The 21,077-nt window shown below is 36.8% G+C and overlaps 1 protein-coding gene across 1 annotated transcript in view; it reads right to left on the bottom strand.

Annotated features, from left to right (window-relative positions):
- Positions 1–3,291: 3,291 nt before the first annotated feature.
- Positions 3,292–21,077, bottom strand: part of ZC3H13 (zinc finger CCCH-type containing 13) — an 80,197-nt gene continuing 62,411 nt past the window's right edge. The window contains 9 exon segments of the mRNA XM_032611205.1: positions 3,292–3,512; positions 5,227–5,379; positions 7,624–8,136; positions 8,801–9,982; positions 10,329–10,432; positions 15,011–15,175; positions 15,177–15,216; positions 15,219–15,572; positions 19,991–20,182. Of these exon segments, the coding sequence (XP_032467096.1) occupies positions 3,292–3,512; positions 5,227–5,379; positions 7,624–8,136; positions 8,801–9,982; positions 10,329–10,432; positions 15,011–15,175; positions 15,177–15,216; positions 15,219–15,572; positions 19,991–20,182 (2,924 nt within the window).

The following is a 21,077-nucleotide window of genomic DNA, read 5'->3' as shown; positions in this document are numbered from 1 at the left end:
TTTACAGCATGGTCCAAGATTACTAAGAAGACTTGCTCTTTCCTCTTTTCGTAGTAATGCAGCCATGTTGAGAGCCCCCAATTCATGTTCAAAAAGATTGTCTGCGTCTTTCAATAAAAAATAAACACATTAAGGTTTCTGAAAATAGAAGTGTTATCAACTGCTTAGATGAATATTCCACAAAGTCTAGCTATACTAAGTTTATCTATACTTTATCAAAGTTACCAACAGTGGTGAAAACTATTTCATATTAAAGGCAATATGTTCTCTGTGAGAGAACTCCAGTATGTAGTTTTGGTGCTAGGCTCAAACAAAAATAAATACTCTGATAGCCACTTTAAGATATAAGAAAAGCAGAATTGGGAGACAGAATTTAGACACGGATTACTATGGGAAAAAAGTTCAAGTTAAGAATTAGTAAAATCAAATTCAATATATTGTGTACCATCAACTACTAAAAGTTCTAGATTCAGGACTTTATTATGGTAAGATTCAAATGTAGTAATGTGACTACATTCTGTGAACCCTAAAAAACTTAGGAAAGTGATTAGCTGTTTGTTAGATAATCTGCAAATTTTATCCAATATTTGGTCACAGTAAAAACCTGGGACAATGTATCAAAATCACTTAGTTTTAAGTCATAACATGCAAAGTAGGGAGAAAACACTTAATAAAAATAGAGATTGAGTTAAAATAGACAAGAAATCAAAATTTACAGAATAGGGTCAATCATTAATCTAAATAAATAACAAAGAGTAGTAACTTCAAAGTTAACATTCCAGGAGTTGGCCAAGAGTATGAATGGTATCAGGTAGTGTTTCTATAGCAACGTGATCAAACCGGTTATTGCTAGAGCCACAAAGGGAAATAGTAAGTAACACCTAGGTAAAAACAAAACAGGCATTTGAGAATTAAGGAAATTGCATTACATATTTCATTTCCTGAACTGCAGAGCATAAACAGATTAGATAATTAACAAGAAACCTGTCTCATGTAATATACCTAGTTGATAAGTTATACACTTAGTGAATAAGTTTATAACAAAAGCAAAAATAAATGTAAATAAAAACTCAGAAATAGTTCACAAACTTTGATGTCTATCAGAATCATCTGAGCAGTTTTAAAAAAATACAGTGCCAGGGCTCTACCACCAGACCTACAGACTCTCCACAGTTAGAACTAGGATACCTTAGTGGGTATCCCGTTAGGGGAAAAGGCAGTTCCTCAGGTAATTCAGCCATACCAATGTTTGAGCCAACCAATGACACAGTCATATAATGCAGACTATTAAAAAGAAAAAAGCACCAAACATTCACCACCATTCTACTATAGATACAAATAAAGAAACCTCCATTGAGTCCATGCACTTCCTTGAAAATTGCTCATTAGGACAAATTACTTTTTATTTACATCTTTTCTGCTTTCACAACAGTAGACTATAAAACACACTTGCAAACCTCCCTAGAACGTATAACATGGCTAAACTTAGTCTCTTCCTGGTTTTGAACTGACCAGCACCAAATAACTCGAGACAGATTAAACACGTATATAAGTACAAGTAAACCAAAGGAACTAAAATAACTGGGAAAGTTTAGCTTCAAAGAACTTAATCATACTATAATCAGAAAACCTGGACAAAAGCAATTTAAATTTCAGTACATATTCAAGTTTTCTGTTTTAAGCCTTAGAATTTAAAAATTACATAGGGAGTGGAGATATACTTTCTTCAGCACTGGGGCACAGAAACAGACAGAATAGATTAGAAAAAAATCAGTTATTTCACAAATATTTATTGAATACCTACTATGTGTCAGGTACTTTTCAAGGCAATGGCATAATTAGTAAGAATAGATCACTAGACAATACAGCAGTAAACAAAACAGTCCTATTCCTTAGGGAACTTATATTCAGTATCATATATTAGTTCTCTAACAAAGCTATCATACCACCAAAAAATAGGACTACTTGGTAAGGACAATCAAATCCTTCTTTACAGTGTACGTTTTCATTGTTTAAAGTAAGTGATCATTAGTCAGGGACAAACTATAGCCTGATTTTGCTAACTACGCAATAGATTTTAACTTTAAATGCCATTAGCAAGAGACACAGGAGCAAAGAGCTGTAGATGTGGATAAGAACTTAGGGATTTCATTACATCATTTTATGTCCACAAGAGTTACTTAAGATCACAGAACCAATCAAAGTAGAAAGAGTGGGGCAAGAACTCAAGACACTGGTCATCTGTCAGGTTAACACAGATTCACCATTATAGTTTGTTTCTTACACATACGTTCTACGTATACTAAGCCGTATTAAAATCAAGAGTCTTACTGCTTATGCTAACAGATGAAGAAAGAACATGAATCATGAAACACATAAAACAATTTTTTTTCAATTTAGTAAAAGCTCAATTCTTTTTCCTAAACTTTTTTACTCTAATGAATGTGACATAACATTAAATAATCTTAGTGCTTTCACCTTTTACCTCCTTTCCTCCTGTTTTACACTCCTCCTCCCCATTAATAAAGTCTTAATAAGCTGCCAAAACATAATAAGCTAGGTACCAGAGAAACAGAAAACAAAGGACCCTATAAACTAAAAGTGTTCTGGAATAATGAAAAGCTGTAGCAGTAAGGTCTAAAATCAATGCGATAAAATGTTTTAAACTAAATAGCAGCAGCTCATATTTACTGAGCATCACTGTATGTGAGAAACTATTCTAAGTGTTTTACTTGTAACAACTCATTTGTTCCTCCTAACAATCATATGGAACAATTGATTGGTGGTGTAATTATTCCCAGCTTGTAGATGATAACAGTAACACATAAATTAAATAACAGCTAGTAAGTGGTGTGCCTGTTGGAATCCAGGCCATCTGGCCCGGAGACTAAGCTCTTAACCACTTTGTTAAAGGCTCAACCTAAACATCTGCATTTGAGTAGAATTCCCCATTTCCCGGGGGAAAGGGTTGCCAAGATAACCAATTTGCTTAGATATGAACAATATCTAGTTCACTTCCTTTAGCCCTGGGTAAACCACTGAGCACTTTGACATTAGAACTTACCTGTTAAAAAGTAACTTTGATACAGTAAGATCATTGTGCTATGTTTACAACTTTTCTGTAGGCTTAAATTTTTCTCAAAATAAATTAAAACAAACTTTGACCATGAGGATTAAATACTGAAAATAAGTGAGTCCTCAAAAACAAAAAAAGTTCTTATACTGTAACTGCTACATGAGAACAGAATCCTTTTCAAAGGCACCTTAATGTTTATATTAAACATTATGTAGTCAAAGTGGGACGGAATTACCTTTGGGTTTTTCTAAAAGTCTCTGACATGTTTCTTTGACTTTAGTAAAGAGTTCAGAACCAGCCAACTTTTTAGAGATCCCAATTCTCAGCATAATGGCTCCAGGCGTGAATTTTAAGAGTGCAGCCCCAGGCTCTCGTGGTTCTTTTGGATGCTTTGGCATAAGACCAGACCAGTCCACATCTATCACATCTAATGGATCTACAAAAAGTTAAAGAACAGAATTTTATTACGCCAAGAAATACATTCTCGTTATGTATAGAGAAATAGAGATTCCAAGCCACAGAAAGCATTAAATAACAAGTAATATAAATCAAAAAAGGCACATTCTTAAAACAAAAGATTTTCTATAAAAGCTAAAATTTAGAATCTTAAGGACCTTTACAAATAACTTTCTCACCAAAGGAAAAGAGGCGAAGAGGTCACAGGCGAGTGCCTCCGCCCCCCCCCCCCCCATTTCATTTATATGTGGAATCTAAAATGAAAAGAATCAAACAAAAAGAAAACCAAACTCATAGATACAGAGACTGGTGGCTTCCAGAGGGGAAGGAATGTGAAGTTTAGACAAAATGTGTCAAGGGTATCAAGCGGTACGAACTTGCAATTATAAATAAATCATGGGGATGTAATGTATAGCATGGTAACTATAGTCAATAATATTGTATTTCAACATTAAAAGTTGCTAGAAAGTATATCTGAAAAGTTCTCATCACAAGAAAAAAAACTTTGTAACTTTGCATGGCGACAGATGGTAACTAGACTTAATGTGGTGATCATGTTGCAATGTATACAAATGTCAAATCATTACGTTGTGTACCTGAAACTAATGTATGTCAATTATACTTCAATAAAAAACCCAAAAACCAAAAAAAAAAGGCGAGCAAACAAACACCTAAGCAAACCCATTCCTACAAATAATGCATTTAAATTGCTTGAGAGATCCTCAATGAAAGAACTCCATCATTTCACTATATTAGGTCTGACATTTTGAAGCTTGGTACCAGAGTCATTTCAAGGGTTAAGTAAGTAAATCCAGGAGTGTATTTAGTTTGCATGTGTGCATGCATGCATGTACAGACACAGTTCACCTTTTAAAAACAAATGATTCATTATGAAATAAATTTAAGATTCAGGCAGTGGCTAAGATTAAAATTGAGAATAATCTATCCACTGATAAGTCAGAGTTTAGGAAATTAACAAAATAATGTTCTATTCAGAAATACCTAATAGCTGATAATAATAAAAATAACACTCATATATATACTATACATTAGAAAAAACTGTAAAATGTAAGAGCAAATTAAGTCAAAATAAGAATTTAATATTCTGTATACCCAAACAAAGCAAAGACCCTATGATTAAAAAAAAATTGTTAGTAACAATTAGACTAATTGGGATGATTCAACAAGAACACTGAAGGTAGCTGCTTCATGGTACAGTCACTGGAGGAAGTTCTGGCAATGAATAAAGTACTATAAATGGAAATGATTACTGAATTTAGAAAATTGAGAGAGAGAAGTATGTAAACAGTGTTCAAATATAACCTCGACCTTTGGAAATTTCTGAACGGTCGTTTCAAAAGTTGGTTTGCGGCAGCACAGTTGTGAAGCTCTGTACCATACACCTACCATCTAGAACACTGCTAGACAATCACTGCTTGATAGGAAATCTTACAATTGTGCTATTTTAAATAATGCCCTTTCCAATTTATAGGCAATGTCTACTTAAAAATGAGCAGAGCACATTAACTATAATTTTCATTTTATTGGCCCTTCTATGTTAATTAAAACATTTAATCAAAATGGGAAAATTCTAACTGCATCTTATCAATTCTTACAGCATGAAAGGGAACAAAGAATATCACAATACCATAATTAAATATTTCTTACATTCAACCACCTCTGCAAATGATTACCTGGCATCTTCTCCTCATCCTGTTGGTCCTCCCTCTTTTCAGCATCACCTGCCAGAATTTCATCTAGTTCATCATCACTAATTGGCTCATATCCTTCTCCAGCACCAGATCCTAACGAATGCACATCATCTAACTTGGATTCGTCATCTCCTGCTAAACAGAAAAATTAATTTCATGCCAAAGAGAGTGTTAAGGGAAAGGGTTATCTAAGTGAAAACAAAGAGGAGAGGCTGTGTACACTAAGAAAAGTTGAAAAGCATTTTTTATTTGAAATCTATATTTAATTATTCATAACACTTGATACCTCCAAAAGAAAACTTAAAAATTAAATTTAGTTTTAATGCCAAGAACACAATATGGACAGCAATATCAAAATAAGTTATAAGATTACAATTAAAATATGAGAAAATCTACCACTAACATGTTAATGTTGATATTACATTGTTAATTTTTTATAATAAAACTTTAAGTCCAGAGAAATCTAATTTCAAAAGGATGCATTAATTTCTTTATCAAAATAAATTCATTAATTTTAAAGAACTTGCAAACTAATTAGTAAAATTTATTTGAAACTTTAACCACTAGCGTGCCTTCCATTTCTTTCTTTACCAACTTTTCTCAACTACCTAGGCTAAAGCTTTGTCTCCTGGTGACTTAGTTGTGAACTTGAATTATCATAAAACTATACAGCACCCTTAATACTTCTAATCAGGTGTTATCCATACACTTTACTGAGTTTACAACACTAGTTCTCAAAAATGCAACAAGCATGCTTTATAAAACTTACAGCAAATAAAATATAATAAACTATGAGATGTTTCTAGTCATTCTAATAATTTTCTACTCTATTAAATTCTGTAGTAATCTCCTCATACCCCCACCATTCACTTCTAAAGTAAACAATTTTAATAACTTCATTACACAGATATACATCTAAACATAAATGCAAATAATAGGATTTTTAACTTTTCAAGCTTTATCAAACTCATTGTCCTACTTTAACGGGATAAAATTTTGCATTTCACAATAGGTAATTCACCTCTAAATTTCTATGCTATGTTATCTGTGATCACAACCAATGAATGGTATATTTTAGGGATGAAGGGCACGAACTCCTATCACAAGAGAGATATTACAATGATTGGTTAAAATTATGTTCAATTATACCCAAGGTTGTACCTCTAATAGTGCTATGGCTCACAAACTGATGCCATTTAAATTCAGATTTGAGATAAAAATGTGAAGACCACTGAGGCAGAAATGTTTTTGTCAAGTAGAAAAAATATGTTAACAGTTGGCGTATTGGAATATATCTAACCAAATAACCAAAAGATGTAAGGATGTTTATAGTTTTAAAAGAATGTGAATTTTATTCTGGGACTAGTGCTACAATACAGCAAATAAAAAGAATATAAAATATTACTGCTTATGTACTAAGTATCCCAGAAGTTTCTTCGGGGCTTGAAGTAGAGAGGTTATGTCAGAACAATGGTGTAGTGGAGGCAGAACTTCCAGAAGAATTTTCAGGGGGGCCATTACTATTGTTAACCTGGGCTATAATTCACCAAAGAATAAGATGCAGAACATGTATGCACAGCAGAACATATTTTCATTCATCAGCCATTTATTGTGTCCTTACTAGAGTCTTGATGATAAAGAAATGAAAAGCTATGGTGCCTAACAAAGGAGTACAGTATAGTGGTGAGAAAACTATGGAAAAATAATTATAATATGGCACAGGGATGCTATTAAAGATGTATAAACAAGGTGCTACGGCGATTTGAAAGAGTAAAGCACCTTTAGCAGAGAAGGCTTCGTAGAGGAAATAATGCATAAACTGGGACTTGCAGTTTGAGTAAGAGAAGATAAAAGGTCTATCAGGCAATGGGAAGAGCAGGTACAGAGAAGCCTAGAGAAGGAAGCTCATTCAGAGTGCAGAGGCGTAAGTCAGCTTGTATAGCATTATCAGGGGTGAAGGATTGGAGAGTGGATGTCCATAGCTGAGGCTGGCTCTGAGTGGGCAAAAGGGTGGATGTGGCCTTCTCAGGGTCCCTCATTCTAGGAGTGGGAAGTCATTTTAATAAGGTACCTGAGCATGCCCAGATTTTACTATCTGTGGAGGGCTCTGGAACCCATTCCTGCAGATACTGAGGGACTGAGGGACGACTGTAATCATTTATTTCATTTAGGCTTATTTGAACCAAGTCTACCTTGATAGTACTAATGAGTGGAACACATTTTTTAAGTATTATAAGGCTTTTCCTTATAAACTCTATTTTCCCTATAACAATGGAGTCAATATGTGTATCAGATGACCTTTCAAAAGGAAATATTTGTTTGCTATGAAATCTGAAAAGGAATGGAGCATTGAAAACGACAAAAAGGCGTGACACTCACCTTCCATACTCTCTGTTCTCTCAGCTTTATTTGTATCTTCAAATCCCTGCAGAGATCCTAGATCTTTATCCATTCTTTCTTTTTCCAAAGCTAAAGAGTCCCGGGAAGTGCCTTCTAGGTCTCTCTCATGTTCACTCTCCAGTTTTGCTTCACTGCGTTTTACAGACTCTATTTGAGGACTCTCAAAAGTTCTGTCTCTGTCCCTGTCCCTTTCCATAGAATCAGAGATTAATCTCTCCCTTTCCCTGTCCAAGTCTCTCCTTTTGTCTCGTTCTCTCTCCCGTTCCCGCAGTCGATCTCGGTCCCTGTTCCGGGGCCAATCTTTATCGGCATCTCGCTCCCATTCTCTCTGCCGTGTATCTCTCCTCTCTCTCTCCCGTTCTCTCTCATGCTCGTAACGATCACGCTCTTGAAGCCTATCTCTGCTATCAAACGACCCTGATCTTGAATGGACCTGTCGATCTGACTCAGGAGAACTTCTTCTTGAACTATGGCTTCTTGAATCCTGGCGATCTAAAATAAATACACCATATACAAAGAGTTAACACGTGATAAAATGGAAATAAAAGGCTTCATTTTAAGGCCCTTCAAAACTGACAATTTATCTATTTCTATATTTATTTTAAATTATCCAAAGGACCCATCTTAATGAAAAATTCCATCTCTCCAAGTGTTAATTAAAATATGTAAAAAGCATGTTTCCTTGTTTATTTCCACTATAACCACAAAATATCTTCAAAGAAATAAATACATAAAGTGTTTAAGCAGTAAAAGAAATGATCATTATCTGACCTCTTCCTATCCCCCTACCTTATTTTCTGTGGTCAAAAGAGAAAGTATTGGTTGCAGGAAGAAGAGGCAGAAGGTTAAAATTTTAGGCATCAATAGAGGACTTGAATACGTAAGTATTTCCACCAAGATATACTACTAAAATCCTGATATTAAACTGACTTCATTGAATGTACCTCTACTATAATGCTGCTAGTAATGTGATAACAGGTAACATTTTGGTGGGATGGTTAAGCTTTTAGGTTCCTTGAAATTTAAGGCAGCATATAAAGTAACCAATTTAGCATTTACTTTAAAATTATGATTTGAACAAAGCATAAAACTGTACAAAATATACAAATATACTAACATAGGAAACAGTGGTTAGATTATACTTCATTTTTATTACCTGAAGAAGTACTTCGACTGGGTTCTCCACGCTTTAGCTGATCAATCCTAGATTTTCTCTCTCCTGTGATTTCTAGACTTTTTGTTTTTTCTCTGTCTCTTGAGCCACTATGCAGTACTCTCTTTCGGCCACTTTGGTCATCCCCACTTCGATGTGCAGAATCATTGGACGGGGAGCGGAGACGGCCAGATGTATGACTACGATTACTCCGATTGCTGCCAAGGCTGCTACTCCTCTTTTGATCCACTGGCTTGCGATGTGGTGCATCTTCTATAGTAACATGAGGTGCCTCTACCTTTTCCACTCGTGTTCTATGGCATTTTCTATGTGAGTCTTCACTGGTAAAAGTGTTGGTGGTGTTGGCTGGGATGGAAGAGGTGGAAATGCTGGTGGTCAACGTGTTGAAGGTGGTGGCAGCGGGAGTCGTCGTCGTGGCAAGAGGAGGAGGAGGAGGAGGAAGAGAAGACGGGGAAGGAGTCCTTCCAGGAGTAGCAGCTGTGGCAGCGTGCTCTGCTTCTGTCACCTCTGCACGGTCAGGCACATCCTCATCAGACCAGTCACTGAACGCTGTATCTTCTTTCTTCTGAGGATCCTCCATAGCGCCATCCTTATCATTGTGCATTTCAACCAATTCCTCCTTGGCTGTGATAGGGGGAGTCCGTGGGCCTCTCTTCTTCTTACTCTGCTGGACTGCTTCTTCATCAGAAATGTCAGAATCACCTTTGGACCTTTTACGCTTTTTTTCAACCGTTTTCTTCTTCTGTCCTTTTTTTGGTGAAAATACTTGACCATCTTCAGACATTGTCTCTGTGTTACCCCTGTCCATTCCAACATCATCTTCTTTCTTTTTCTTAATAGGTTTCTTTTGAATTTTTGCTTTTTTCTTATTTTCATCATGAGCTCGATCAGATGTGTCTCGATCTTCAGATGGGTGGTGTCCTATCATGTCTTGTGAACGAGTTCTTGAGCTCTCTGTGATTTCTGTCTGTTCTCTCTGCTTATCTACAGAAGAAACTTTCTCTTTGAACTCCTGCTCTTCATAGCGCCTTGAACTTTCTTTTCTTTCTGGTTTACGATCTTCCTCTTTCCACCTACCCTGCCTGTCTTCTGTAAGGTGGGATGGACTAAGAGAACGAGATTCTTGAGGTCGAACAACCTGGCTCAAGAGTCTGTGTTTTTCATCTATACAAAAAGATAGAAGTAATCACACTTTCAACATGTTAACAATATTGCATGCTACCTACAAATAATAAACCAATGTCTCCCTTTTCATTTTAAAAGTTTAAAAATAACAACTTCAGTAAAAATAAAAATATGGCTTTACTACAACTAGTAGGAAATGACAGTGCCATTATGGCAGAATGACTATTTCTAACACACACTTTAGTCACAATGGGAGATATTCAGAGGCAGTAGAGCAAGAAAACATTTTAAATCTTAATTCATCATTTCGTATTGATGTGAAAGAATGGTCTCGTGGTTACAAATGAATATGACTATAGAAACGTGGAAAACAGATCCTGCTTACTTTTATCATCTCCACTGTTGTAGGTGTCACTGTCAGGAGAATGTTCTCGCCGGCGCTTAGGTGACTGACGAGGGCTAGGACTCCCTTCATTTCTATAGCGCTTCCTAAATTGGACAAATGTAATTTATAAAATTCCAGGGGATGAAAAAGATTTCTTTACTACATTTTTACTATTATTTTTTGCTGTAACCAGAATGTATAATTGTAGGATTATAACACTATCAGAAGCTAGTGTGAAGCAGCTGCATAGCACAGGGAGATCAGCTCGCTGCTTTGTGACCACCTAGAGGGCTGGGATAGGGAGGGTGGGAGGGAGGCGCAAGAGGGAGGGGATATGGGGATACATGTATACATACAGCTGATTCACTTTGTGGTACAGCAGAAACTAACACAACATTGTAAAGCAATTATACTCCAATAAAGATGTTAAAAAAAAAAAAAGAGGGCTTCCCTGGTGACGTAGTGGTTGAGAGTCCGACTGCTGATGCAGGGCACATGGGTTCGAGCCCTGGTCCGGGAAGATCCCACATGCTGCGGAGCGGCTGGGCCCGTGAGCCATGGCCGCTGGGCCTGCGCGTCCAGAGCCTGTGCTCCGCAACGGGAGAGGCCACAGCAGTGAGAGGCCCGCGTACAGCAAAAAAAAAAAAAAAAGTGACAGAGTATGGCAAGAAAGAAACAAAAAAAATAGAATGAGAAAATGGTAGTGATGGAAATTCTATGGTAATTTTCTATTATATAAATGAATGAATATCCAATAATCAATAAATTATGAATTTTAGGTCTCAAAAAATAGTGTATTCCTGCTTCATCCAGAACTTTAAGTGTTCCATCACAATTAGCAATCTAAGTAAAGATAACACTCAAATGAACTTATTCACAAAACGGGAGTTTGTAGAAAACAAACTTATGGTTACCAGGGGATAAGGGTGGGGTGGGATAAATTGGGAGACTGGGATTGAGATATACACACTACTATATATAAAATAGACAACTAATAAGAATCCGCTGTACAGCACAGGGAACTCTACTCAGTACTCTGTAATGACCTATATGGGTAAAGAATCTTAAAAAAAAAAAAAGAGCGGATGTATGTATATGTATAACTGACTCACTCTGCTGTACACCTGAAACTAACAGAACATTGTAAATCAACTATACTCTAATAAAAATTAAAAATAAATAAAGGTAACACTGGCAAAAAATAAAGAGAACACAATTAAAACCAAAAAAAAAAACCAAAACCCAATACTCTCAGAGCTATCTATATCATACAAAGGGTATTCAGCATCTAATAAAATTCTTCATTTGTTAAGACTTACAACTGTGGACTTAAAATACATGGCACCACCTCTTATTTTTTTCATGTAGATGTAGAATAACTCACTGAAATTCACCAGATTTAACTACTACGAAGTGGTAACATATAGCAGAGGAATCAATGTACCGTCTACTGAAAATTATTCATTAGTTTTACCTTTTTATGGTATAGAAATACCTTATGTTGGGAAGCCAAATGAGAAAATCTAGTATTGGCTTTGGAGTCAAAAAGGACTTGAGTTCAACTTCTAGTCATGTTACTTATTATGCAACCTTAGGTAAATTCCTTGAAGTCATTCTTAGCTTTCTCATCTGAAAATAGCTGAAAAAATGGGGGTCCATCTCATAAAATTGCAATGAGGAATAAGTTAGTTATGTCATAAAACCAGTGCCAGGCATGTTGTGGGTACACTGTAAAAATCGGTTTCTTCTCATCTCTTAGAACTATATCATCTGCTTGGTGACAAATTAATAAAATAATTCATATGTTCACTATATTTCTTGTTCTTCAGTTAAACTTTAAATGACTAGTGACATATCTCTGGATACTTAAGTTATTCTAGTGTTTTCCTATATTTTTGTTAAATTTTGACCACTTTTTTTTTTAAGCTAACAATGTTTGTAAATACTATGGCTAAAAGTTGAGAAACACTGCAGCACATGAGCACATTTTCTCCTTGACAGCTCATTCATATAGATGAGTAACCAGGTGGAAAAGGAGACCCCAGATGTAGTATGACAACTCACAGGCCCAAGCTTGTGCAATTCCTTATCAAAAGCTCCTGCCATCATTAGGCAGTCTCTGTCCCCATTCTTTGAATCTGGGCTGGCCCAGTGACTTACCACGACAGGAAGATGTGGTGAAAATGACAGTTTAAGTTTGGACATTTAGGACTCAAAAGGCCTTGCAGCTTCTGCTTTTGCCTTCTTGGTATGTTTCTACTATCATATGCAAAAGTAGAGTTTAGACTACTGGAGGATGAGAGGTCATATGGAAGAGAAAATAAGATGCCCTAAGCAACAGCCAACACCAACTGCCAGACATGTGAGTGAGGCCACGTTGGGTCATTCAGACTGAGCTGAACTGCCAGAATGACTGGAGAAGCATGAGTGATCCCAAGTGAGACCAGGAGAAGAGCCACTCTGCTGAACCGAGACAAAATTGCTAACCCACAGAATCATGACCAAACACATGGGGTTGTTTTAAACTTCTAACTTCTCATGTGGTTTGATACACAGCAAGAGATAATTGATAACATAAGAAAATATAAAACATGCAAAAAAACGAAATTTAATTTCAAGGAAGTATCTACAGAAACAAAATTAGAGTAAAATAAATACTACGGCAATTCAACACACCTTCCTCATAACCATGGTTAAAAACAAAAGTGCTGGATAAATTCAACTACTGAGATGACAATATAATTGATGAAAACATCAAGATGTTAACCTCATATAACTAGTTACTTTATAGAGCTACTGACTCCTAAATTTCTGGGGCCCTTGTCAATGCTTGGAATGTCTAGCCACGAAAAACTAGAAGAAATTTTGGCTACTGTAAGCTGAGATCAGAGCCATGTAAAATATAATCAAAGCATAGGATTAAATAATAATAAATAAATAGCAAAGATTTCAGAATTTTAATCTTAGAAGATAGAGAGTTAAAGAGGTCAGAGAAGAGAAATAATAATGTACTGTGTGCCTGCATGTGTGAAAGGTATTATCAATTTTATGTTAATGTGAGATTTTTTTTTAATGTGGCGAGAGGGAAGCGAGAGTGAACTACAGAAAACCTTGGCTGCAGACTGAAGGGAAGGCAAGACCTAATGGAAGAAGCCTCCATTTCTGTGCTACGTTGTTTGTTTATAACCAAAATCCATAATAGCAATGATGAAAAAAGCCTAAAGCAGAGAGTGTATTCACCATGAGGCAAATAAGGTAGAGGTAGAGGCAAAGAAATTGAGGATATATAAACTATTTCCAGTTTGTCTTAACAAACTTAAATATACCCTCTATTCTAGTTGGTATTTGAAAAAAAAAAACAATTTTGATATGTTTGGTTTTATATCTAAAGAACCTCAAAAGTGGCCAATCAGAGTCCAGATTTCTCATGGCTATAGTGATTGGCTTAGCTCTCTTATCTAACTCCTCTACTGATGACAGCCCCAGCACAGAGAGGGCTACTGAGCTGATAGGTATAACCCTGGGGTCATCCTAGCCATCATTTCGGTAAAAGCCTTCTGAGTCTAAAACTAATACAGAAAAAGAACAGTGGAGATACACCACTCTATGTTTGTTTGAGAATCTGGATATAGTCACATCAAAACAAAAACTAACCCTGGACTTCCCAGATACCAGAGCAAATAAATTCTTACTGATATTAAAAAAAAAAAGAAAAACAAAGAGAGAAAGAAAAGAAAGAAGAGAGAAGATGCCCTCAGATATATAAGATAATAAGAACACATCTTTTTATTCCAATAATCTACTATAACTCCACAACCCAAGAGAGGATACCTCCCTATCTCTCATCTCCTTCTAGCCATGCAGTGGTTCCAGAATTTCCTCAGTTCTAAGACACTGTAAATGCTTCTGCAGCCTGGGGGTAGTGACTCTAGACTTATACGTACACAGAACTCATAAAGGATTATCAGGAACAGCACAAGCATTATGTCTTGGTGACAAGCCAACTCCATTAAATACTTATAAAGTGGATATGATGGGACATAAACCCACTGATGCTACCACTTTTAGGTTGGATTCCTGTTAAAAACAAGTCTGTAGCAGTCAAATAAACCAATGTACCATCAAAAATGGCTGTAATTGGGCTTCTCTGGTGGCACAGTGGTTAAGAATCTGCCCGCCAATGCAGGGGACACGGGTTCGAGCCCTGGTCCGGGAAGATCCCACATGCCACGGAGCAAATAAGCCCGTGCACCACAACTACTGAAGCCTACGCGCCTAGAGCCCATGAGCTGCAACAAGAGAAGCCACTGCAATGAGAAGCCCGCGCACCACAACTCAGAGTAGCCCCCATGCACCACAACTAGAGAAAACCCGCGCACAGCAACAAAGACCCAAGCCAGCCAAAAATAACTAACTTAATTTTTTTTAGATGGCTGTAATCAAACAGTAAACAAGAATTATTAACTATATCCCTTGGATACAGAAATAGTAGAATGGGAAAACTGTTTTTTCCTAGACAATTCAAAAGATGTTGAACACCAAATACATATAATAAAACTAAAATACAGGAAAATGTGGAGAGGAAAAAGAATTAAGAGGATATTAGGGGCCCCCGAGAAGCATTAAATGGAACTTTCTGAATTCCTCACTGACATGTAAAAAACTGGTTCACAATCACTTACTTTGATTTTCTCTCCTCGTGCCCATCTCTTGGATTCCTGTCTTCTCGGATATCTTCCCGCTTTTCTCTGCGGTCCTCTCGTCCTTTGTCTTTGTCTTCCCACTCCCTCTGGCGTTCTCGCTCTTTCTCCCTTTCTCTCGCTCTTTCTCGCTCTCGCTCTCTCTCTCCTCTCCCGCTCTCTCTCCCGCTCCCTTTCTTCTCTCTCCCCTCCCGCTCTTTTTCCCTGTCTCGCTCCCTCTCTCTTTCCCTCTCTCGATCGTGGTCCCGATCTCTCTCTCTTTCCCGTCTCTCTCTTTCTCTCTCTCTCTCTCTCCCTCTCTCTCTCTCCCTCTCCCGTTCCCTAGCGCGCTCTCTTTCTAGTTCTCTTTCTTTCTCTCTCTCCCGATCCCTCTCCCGTTCCCTCTCTCTCTCCCGCTCCCGCTCTCTTTCCCGATCTCTTTCCCTGGGCCTTTCGTCTCTTCTATCATCCGTTCTGTCTACTACTCTTCGTTCCTCTCTTCTTTCATCACGCTCAATCTCGTCATTCCTTCCCTGATGTCGAATTGGTGAGCTTGGTCTTTGATCTACAATGAAAACCAAGTTTTGTCAGTGATTAATTTCACAGATGACAGTATGGCAAATCTTACATTTTATCTGTGCATAGGGTCACACTGGCAACAAATATAAATCAGGTACTGTATTTACTTTTAATTTAATCATCCAAATAATCACCACTAGATGTTTAAAAACGTTCCTTTTTCTTAAAGGTAATTTTTATTTGCCCTCTAACTACCATGTTTTCTGCTCCCCATCAACCCCCCTCCCGCCTCCCACTGATCCACCTTGGATCCTTCTCTGCATGCTCCCTACCCTACCTCCAGCCCACTGCTCCAACCCCACTTTCTGCCATCTCTACCCTTCACCTCTGATCTTCTCTGTCCCCCCAGCAGGACCTGAGAACACTGGTGGCAAAGGATAGGGGCAGCAGGAGGTGAAGAAGATAAGAGCTGAAGGAAAAAAAAAATTTCCCTCGTAAGTCACACCTCTAATTTCAGGCCGAAATATATACACATCAAAGTGCAGCTATTATGTGAGGAAAATATAGTAGAACAAAACATCTGTCAATATTTGTTGCTGCAACATTATCATAAACTAGAATATTAAGGGTACTGATGCTTAGCAATCTTGAAATAATCAAATGTAAAAAGTGTTTCATATTAGTGATATATATTTATAATTAATAACTACTAATCGACTAAAAATTTTATTTAATCATATAACTGATTACTCAGATGAAGAGCTGTTTTCTTAAAATGTTAAATGATAACCCCATCACATTTATATATATATATATATATATTTTAATACATGAATCATATAAACACAAACTGAATGCATGCTACCCAGTATGCCCAGTTGAGCAAGAAATTAGTCTGGGATCAAAAGATGTCTAAGAAAATGGCATGAACTTTTCCACAGAGATAGCCATTTTTGAAAGTAGGTCACTGTGCTAAGATCTAGGCTACTGCGTTGCGATATCTCTGTTTTCACACTACACAGTATATTGTTTACTAGTTAGTCATAAAAGGCATACTACAATATGGCCAACAGGTTTGTAAGTGCAATCTCTGACATTAACTTATTAAGCAGAATAATTTTAGGATATTTTTAGTGAAGGCTTCAATCTAATAATTTGAATTTCCTTTATCACAGATGAAAAATATAAGAATTATCCATATTTATTAGATCAAGATATGAAAATTCACAGAATTTTAAAGCTAAAACAAAACAAAGCTAAACCTTGTCCAGCCCCTTTACCCCTTTTCTTCTTAGAATTTATGGTCAGAAGTTGATTTGTCAAAGTCACAGAGATGGTAGATACTTGGAACATCAGGACTAGAAGTCAATTTTCTTAAATTCTTTTTTACTTTTGCTGAAACCAGTTTAAATTTAAAATGGTTCTATTGTACTGCACTCTAGATTCCTGGAAGGCTGTACACACATGTCTTAGACTGTCTGAATTCTTGGTTTGGGGATCATACTAATGTCACAATGATTACAAAACAACCTCAAACAAATTCAATACTGCAACTTATAGTAATTCATACTTGAAATTCCTGATTAAAGCAATGTTAGGGAACAGACTCCTTTACTCAGGCAAGCTTTTTTTGACAAATAAAAAGTCTATTTTCCCAACCACAATGACAAGGTTACTTACTTCAGAGAAAATGGAAAGGAACACCACTTTAACACACCTCAACCATCTTCCCTATCTTTCCCCAAAAATGTGTTCTTCAAAAGCATACTTGTCTTCATGTATTTCCTTATTTTAATGAATGGTATACCCATTCATGAAAGCTGGAAACCTCTGAGTTTTCCAAGTACCATCAATTTCAATCTCAAAATATTTCTTTATTCTATTTCCTCTCTCAATCCCTACAATTAATAGTTAACTTAGACTTGGATCGGCTCTCCTTAGATGCCCATGTTATCAATGGTCTAACTGGTTGGTATCCTTGTCTTCCGTCTTTTGCCAGACTCCTTAATACCTTTTTTCTTTTTCTGAGGAAAACTCTATATTTTTTTCCAGCTGCTAAACAAACAAAAAAACTGCTTAAAATTACTTATCTCCTAGGCAATGAAAAAGGCAAATAAATCCAAAATTTTTAGCCTGACTTACTAGGCCATTTACAACGTGGTCTATAGTCTCTCACCACACACACCCCCATCCTTCTTCCTAGCTTCTTTCCTTCCCTACCGATTACAGCACACCTCTACTCCAACCTCATAACTCTTTACTACTCCAAAGCATATGTTTCTTTTAGTCCTGTGTGTCTGCACATGTTGCACCCTCTCCCTGCAGTGTTTCTTCCATGATTCCTTCTAGCCAACTCCTACTTATCTTTCAGGCCCTAATTCAGATGTCTCTTCTTTAGGAAGCTTTTATAGACTGCCTCAGTATTCTGTCTGCATCTTTGTCTTCTCACAGAACTTTATATAGTAGTAGTATTTATCATATTTAACTGTCTGTTCGTACCCTAATTAGGCTGTGAAGAACTAACGGGAAGATTTAAATTCCTGAGCACAGAACAAGGTCCTGAACACATCTCTACCTTCAACCTTTATCTATCTCCCTTGGCTCACCACATTCTAGTCACAATGATCTTATTTCAAACTCTAGGACATACTAAGCTATTTCCTATCTCGGAATCGGCACACATTCTTTCCTCTGCATGGAATGTTTTTACCCTCCATTACTTGCAATGCTAGCTTCTTCCCTTCCATTTATGCCTCTGCATAAATGTCATCGCAAATTTTTCATAAGCACACTATCTGAATAAAGTAGGTCCCTCTCATCCTTTATTTCTGTCTGAATCCCTTGAATGTTTCCTTGACAGCACCCAACAATCACTTTTCTTTTTTCAGGGGGGATATCGTCCCCTTTATAAAGTTCTATAAGCACAAGTGTTGTACTCCAAAAACCTAGCAAAGTGCATGGGTACTCAATAAACATTTGTAGAATATATCATTATCAAAAATATATTTCTCTTTCAATCATACAACTGATATTTATTGAAGTAGTTACAGTAAAATAAAATAAAAAGGGAATAAGACTTATAGTCAGAAGACCTGAGTTCGACTTTTAGCTTTAGAACTTACTTCTCTAACACTGGAAAAATTACTACCCTTCTCTTAGCCCAAATCTCCTAAAATATGAAACATAGATTCTCTTATCATACATAAACTCAGATATTGAAAGATAAAGGATTTAAAATATACATTCTCTGACTTAATATTATAAAGAATATTTGATTTAATTCAGCCCCCTGTGAAGCATCAATACTCAATTCCCTACTCCATCAAGTCTTGTACTATATTAACCTCAGCATTACAGCAAACCTTACTTTAGTAAGCAGGCAAGGTTAGTAAGACCTTCATAAGGTCATAAATGTTTAAAGGCCCTAATCTGTACAGAATAAAAGCCTGTTAAAGAAAGTACTTATAACCCTTCTTAAATGCCTTCTAGTATCTTGCTTCAAAACTGATTTAAGGGACTTCCCTGGTGGCGCAGTGGTTAAGAATTTGCATGCCACTGCAGGAGACATGGGTTCAATCCCTGGTCTGGGAAGATCCCACATGCCACGGAACAACTAAGCCTGTGCGCCACAATTACTGAGCCTGTGCTCTGGAGCCCGCGAGCCACAACTACTGAGCCCACGTGCCACAACTACTGAAGCCCATGCGCCTAGAGCCCATGCTCCGCAACAAGAGAAGCCACTGCAATAAGAAGCCACCGCACTGCAATGAAGAGTAGTCCCCGCTCGCCATAACTAGAGAAAGCCCGCGCGTAGCAACGAAGACCCAACGCAGCAAAAAATAAATAAATTTATTTTTAAAAAAACTGATTTAAGAGATCACCTAGTAGTAACAGAACACTTTTAGCTTAAAATATACAAGAATTTAAATTTAAACCAAGTATTACATATTCTCAGGAAGGAACATGAATAAAACATTTCTCTAAACAACCCCCAGCACTATCTTTATCAGTTTTTTCTTGTTTCTTCCTGGCAGTCCTTACAAGACTGTGTATCACAGCTAGTGAGTGAGTGGCCAGGATACTCAGATGAGAAACTTTACCTCCTGAATCAGAAATACCTGAAACGTCACCCAAGCATCTATATTCTTTAAAACGTTGTGAGCTGTTTGGTTAAGGTAAGAGACATACAGCAAGGCACCTTAACTCTTGCAGTATGCAAGTACCTACTAATTCAGCACCTGCTCTGTTACCAAGTAGGTACTGGTAGCTAGCTATTTAAATAATCTCTACTAAACTAAGTAAAAATGGAAGATTATATGAATAAGTATAATAATTTAAAATGTGTCAGCAAGCCAAAGTCTTAAAAGATATTTTATGTTAAAAAGTAAACTGATAATGGTTGAAAAAAAAACAATTCTCCCAATCAATGTCTGTCACTATTTAATAATATTTCATTTAACAAACCTCTCTCTCTGTTGTCACGACGGTCTCTCTCTCCATGTCTTCTCTCAAAGGAAGAATCTCTTGCTTGATCTCTGTTGTCTCTTTCAGGATATCTGTCTCTTTCAGGATAGCTACTTCGAGTTTCCCAGCTGTCATGATAGTTGCTAGTACTACTATGACTATCAATTTGAGAACCTCTTGTGCCTCGACTTCCTAAACAAAGGATATTCACACAAATATTTAACAAGTACACTTTATTCAGCAAGTTGTCAGTCACAATCTTTCCTCCCCAAAACATATAAAGATATGTGGGGTTTTTCTGGTTTGGGTGGGTTTTTTTGTATTTCAAAGTGTGGTATTCATTGTCAAAAAGGATATTAAATGTTGGATCAGAACACCCAAGGTGTCTAATGACTGACTTGGGTAAGCTAAGTACCAGTTTTCCCTACCTATGAAAAAGGACATATAATGGAATCATAAAGCAAAGAGACTCATTTCAATTAAGCCAAAAAAACAACGAAACAAAAAATAAAAACTATTAATTCATATCTAAATCACAGAAATATCATAAAAATAATTCAGGATATGGATATATTGCATTGACTACAGTTTATAGTGAAAACATTCCAATACAGAACCAAGGTACTTTGTTGACAGTAGGCGGTATCTGAAATTTTTCATTGAAAAATTGGGAAATGAATGTTCAGAGTAGTAACGTTTTAGAATGTTCACAGTAGTTATAGCCCCAAACTGGAAAGTACCCAAATGTCTTTCAGTGGGTGAAGGCTAAACAAACTGTGGTACATCCGGATCATGGAATATTACAACAAGGAGCAAACTGTTGATACACACAACTTGGATGAACCTCAAGGAAACTGTGCTGAGTGAAAAAGCCAATCTCAACAGCATACAGACAGCAGGATTCCATTTATGTAACATCTGTGAAATAACAATTATAAAATGATGGACATATTAGTGGTTGCCAGCGGTCAAGGATAGGGGAGGGGATTTGAGCGTGGCTATAAAGAGGTAACACAGGGAGTCTTGTGATGATACAGCTGAGTATCTTGATTGTGGCGATGGTAATACAAGGATACACACACACTGT

Source organism: Phocoena sinus, chromosome 18 (assembly GCF_008692025.1).
Source record: "Phocoena sinus isolate mPhoSin1 chromosome 18, mPhoSin1.pri, whole genome shotgun sequence".
Lineage (NCBI taxonomy): Eukaryota > Metazoa > Chordata > Mammalia > Artiodactyla > Phocoenidae > Phocoena > Phocoena sinus.
Note: the sequence above shows the minus strand (reverse complement) of the source record. Positions and strands in the feature narration are given on the sequence as shown.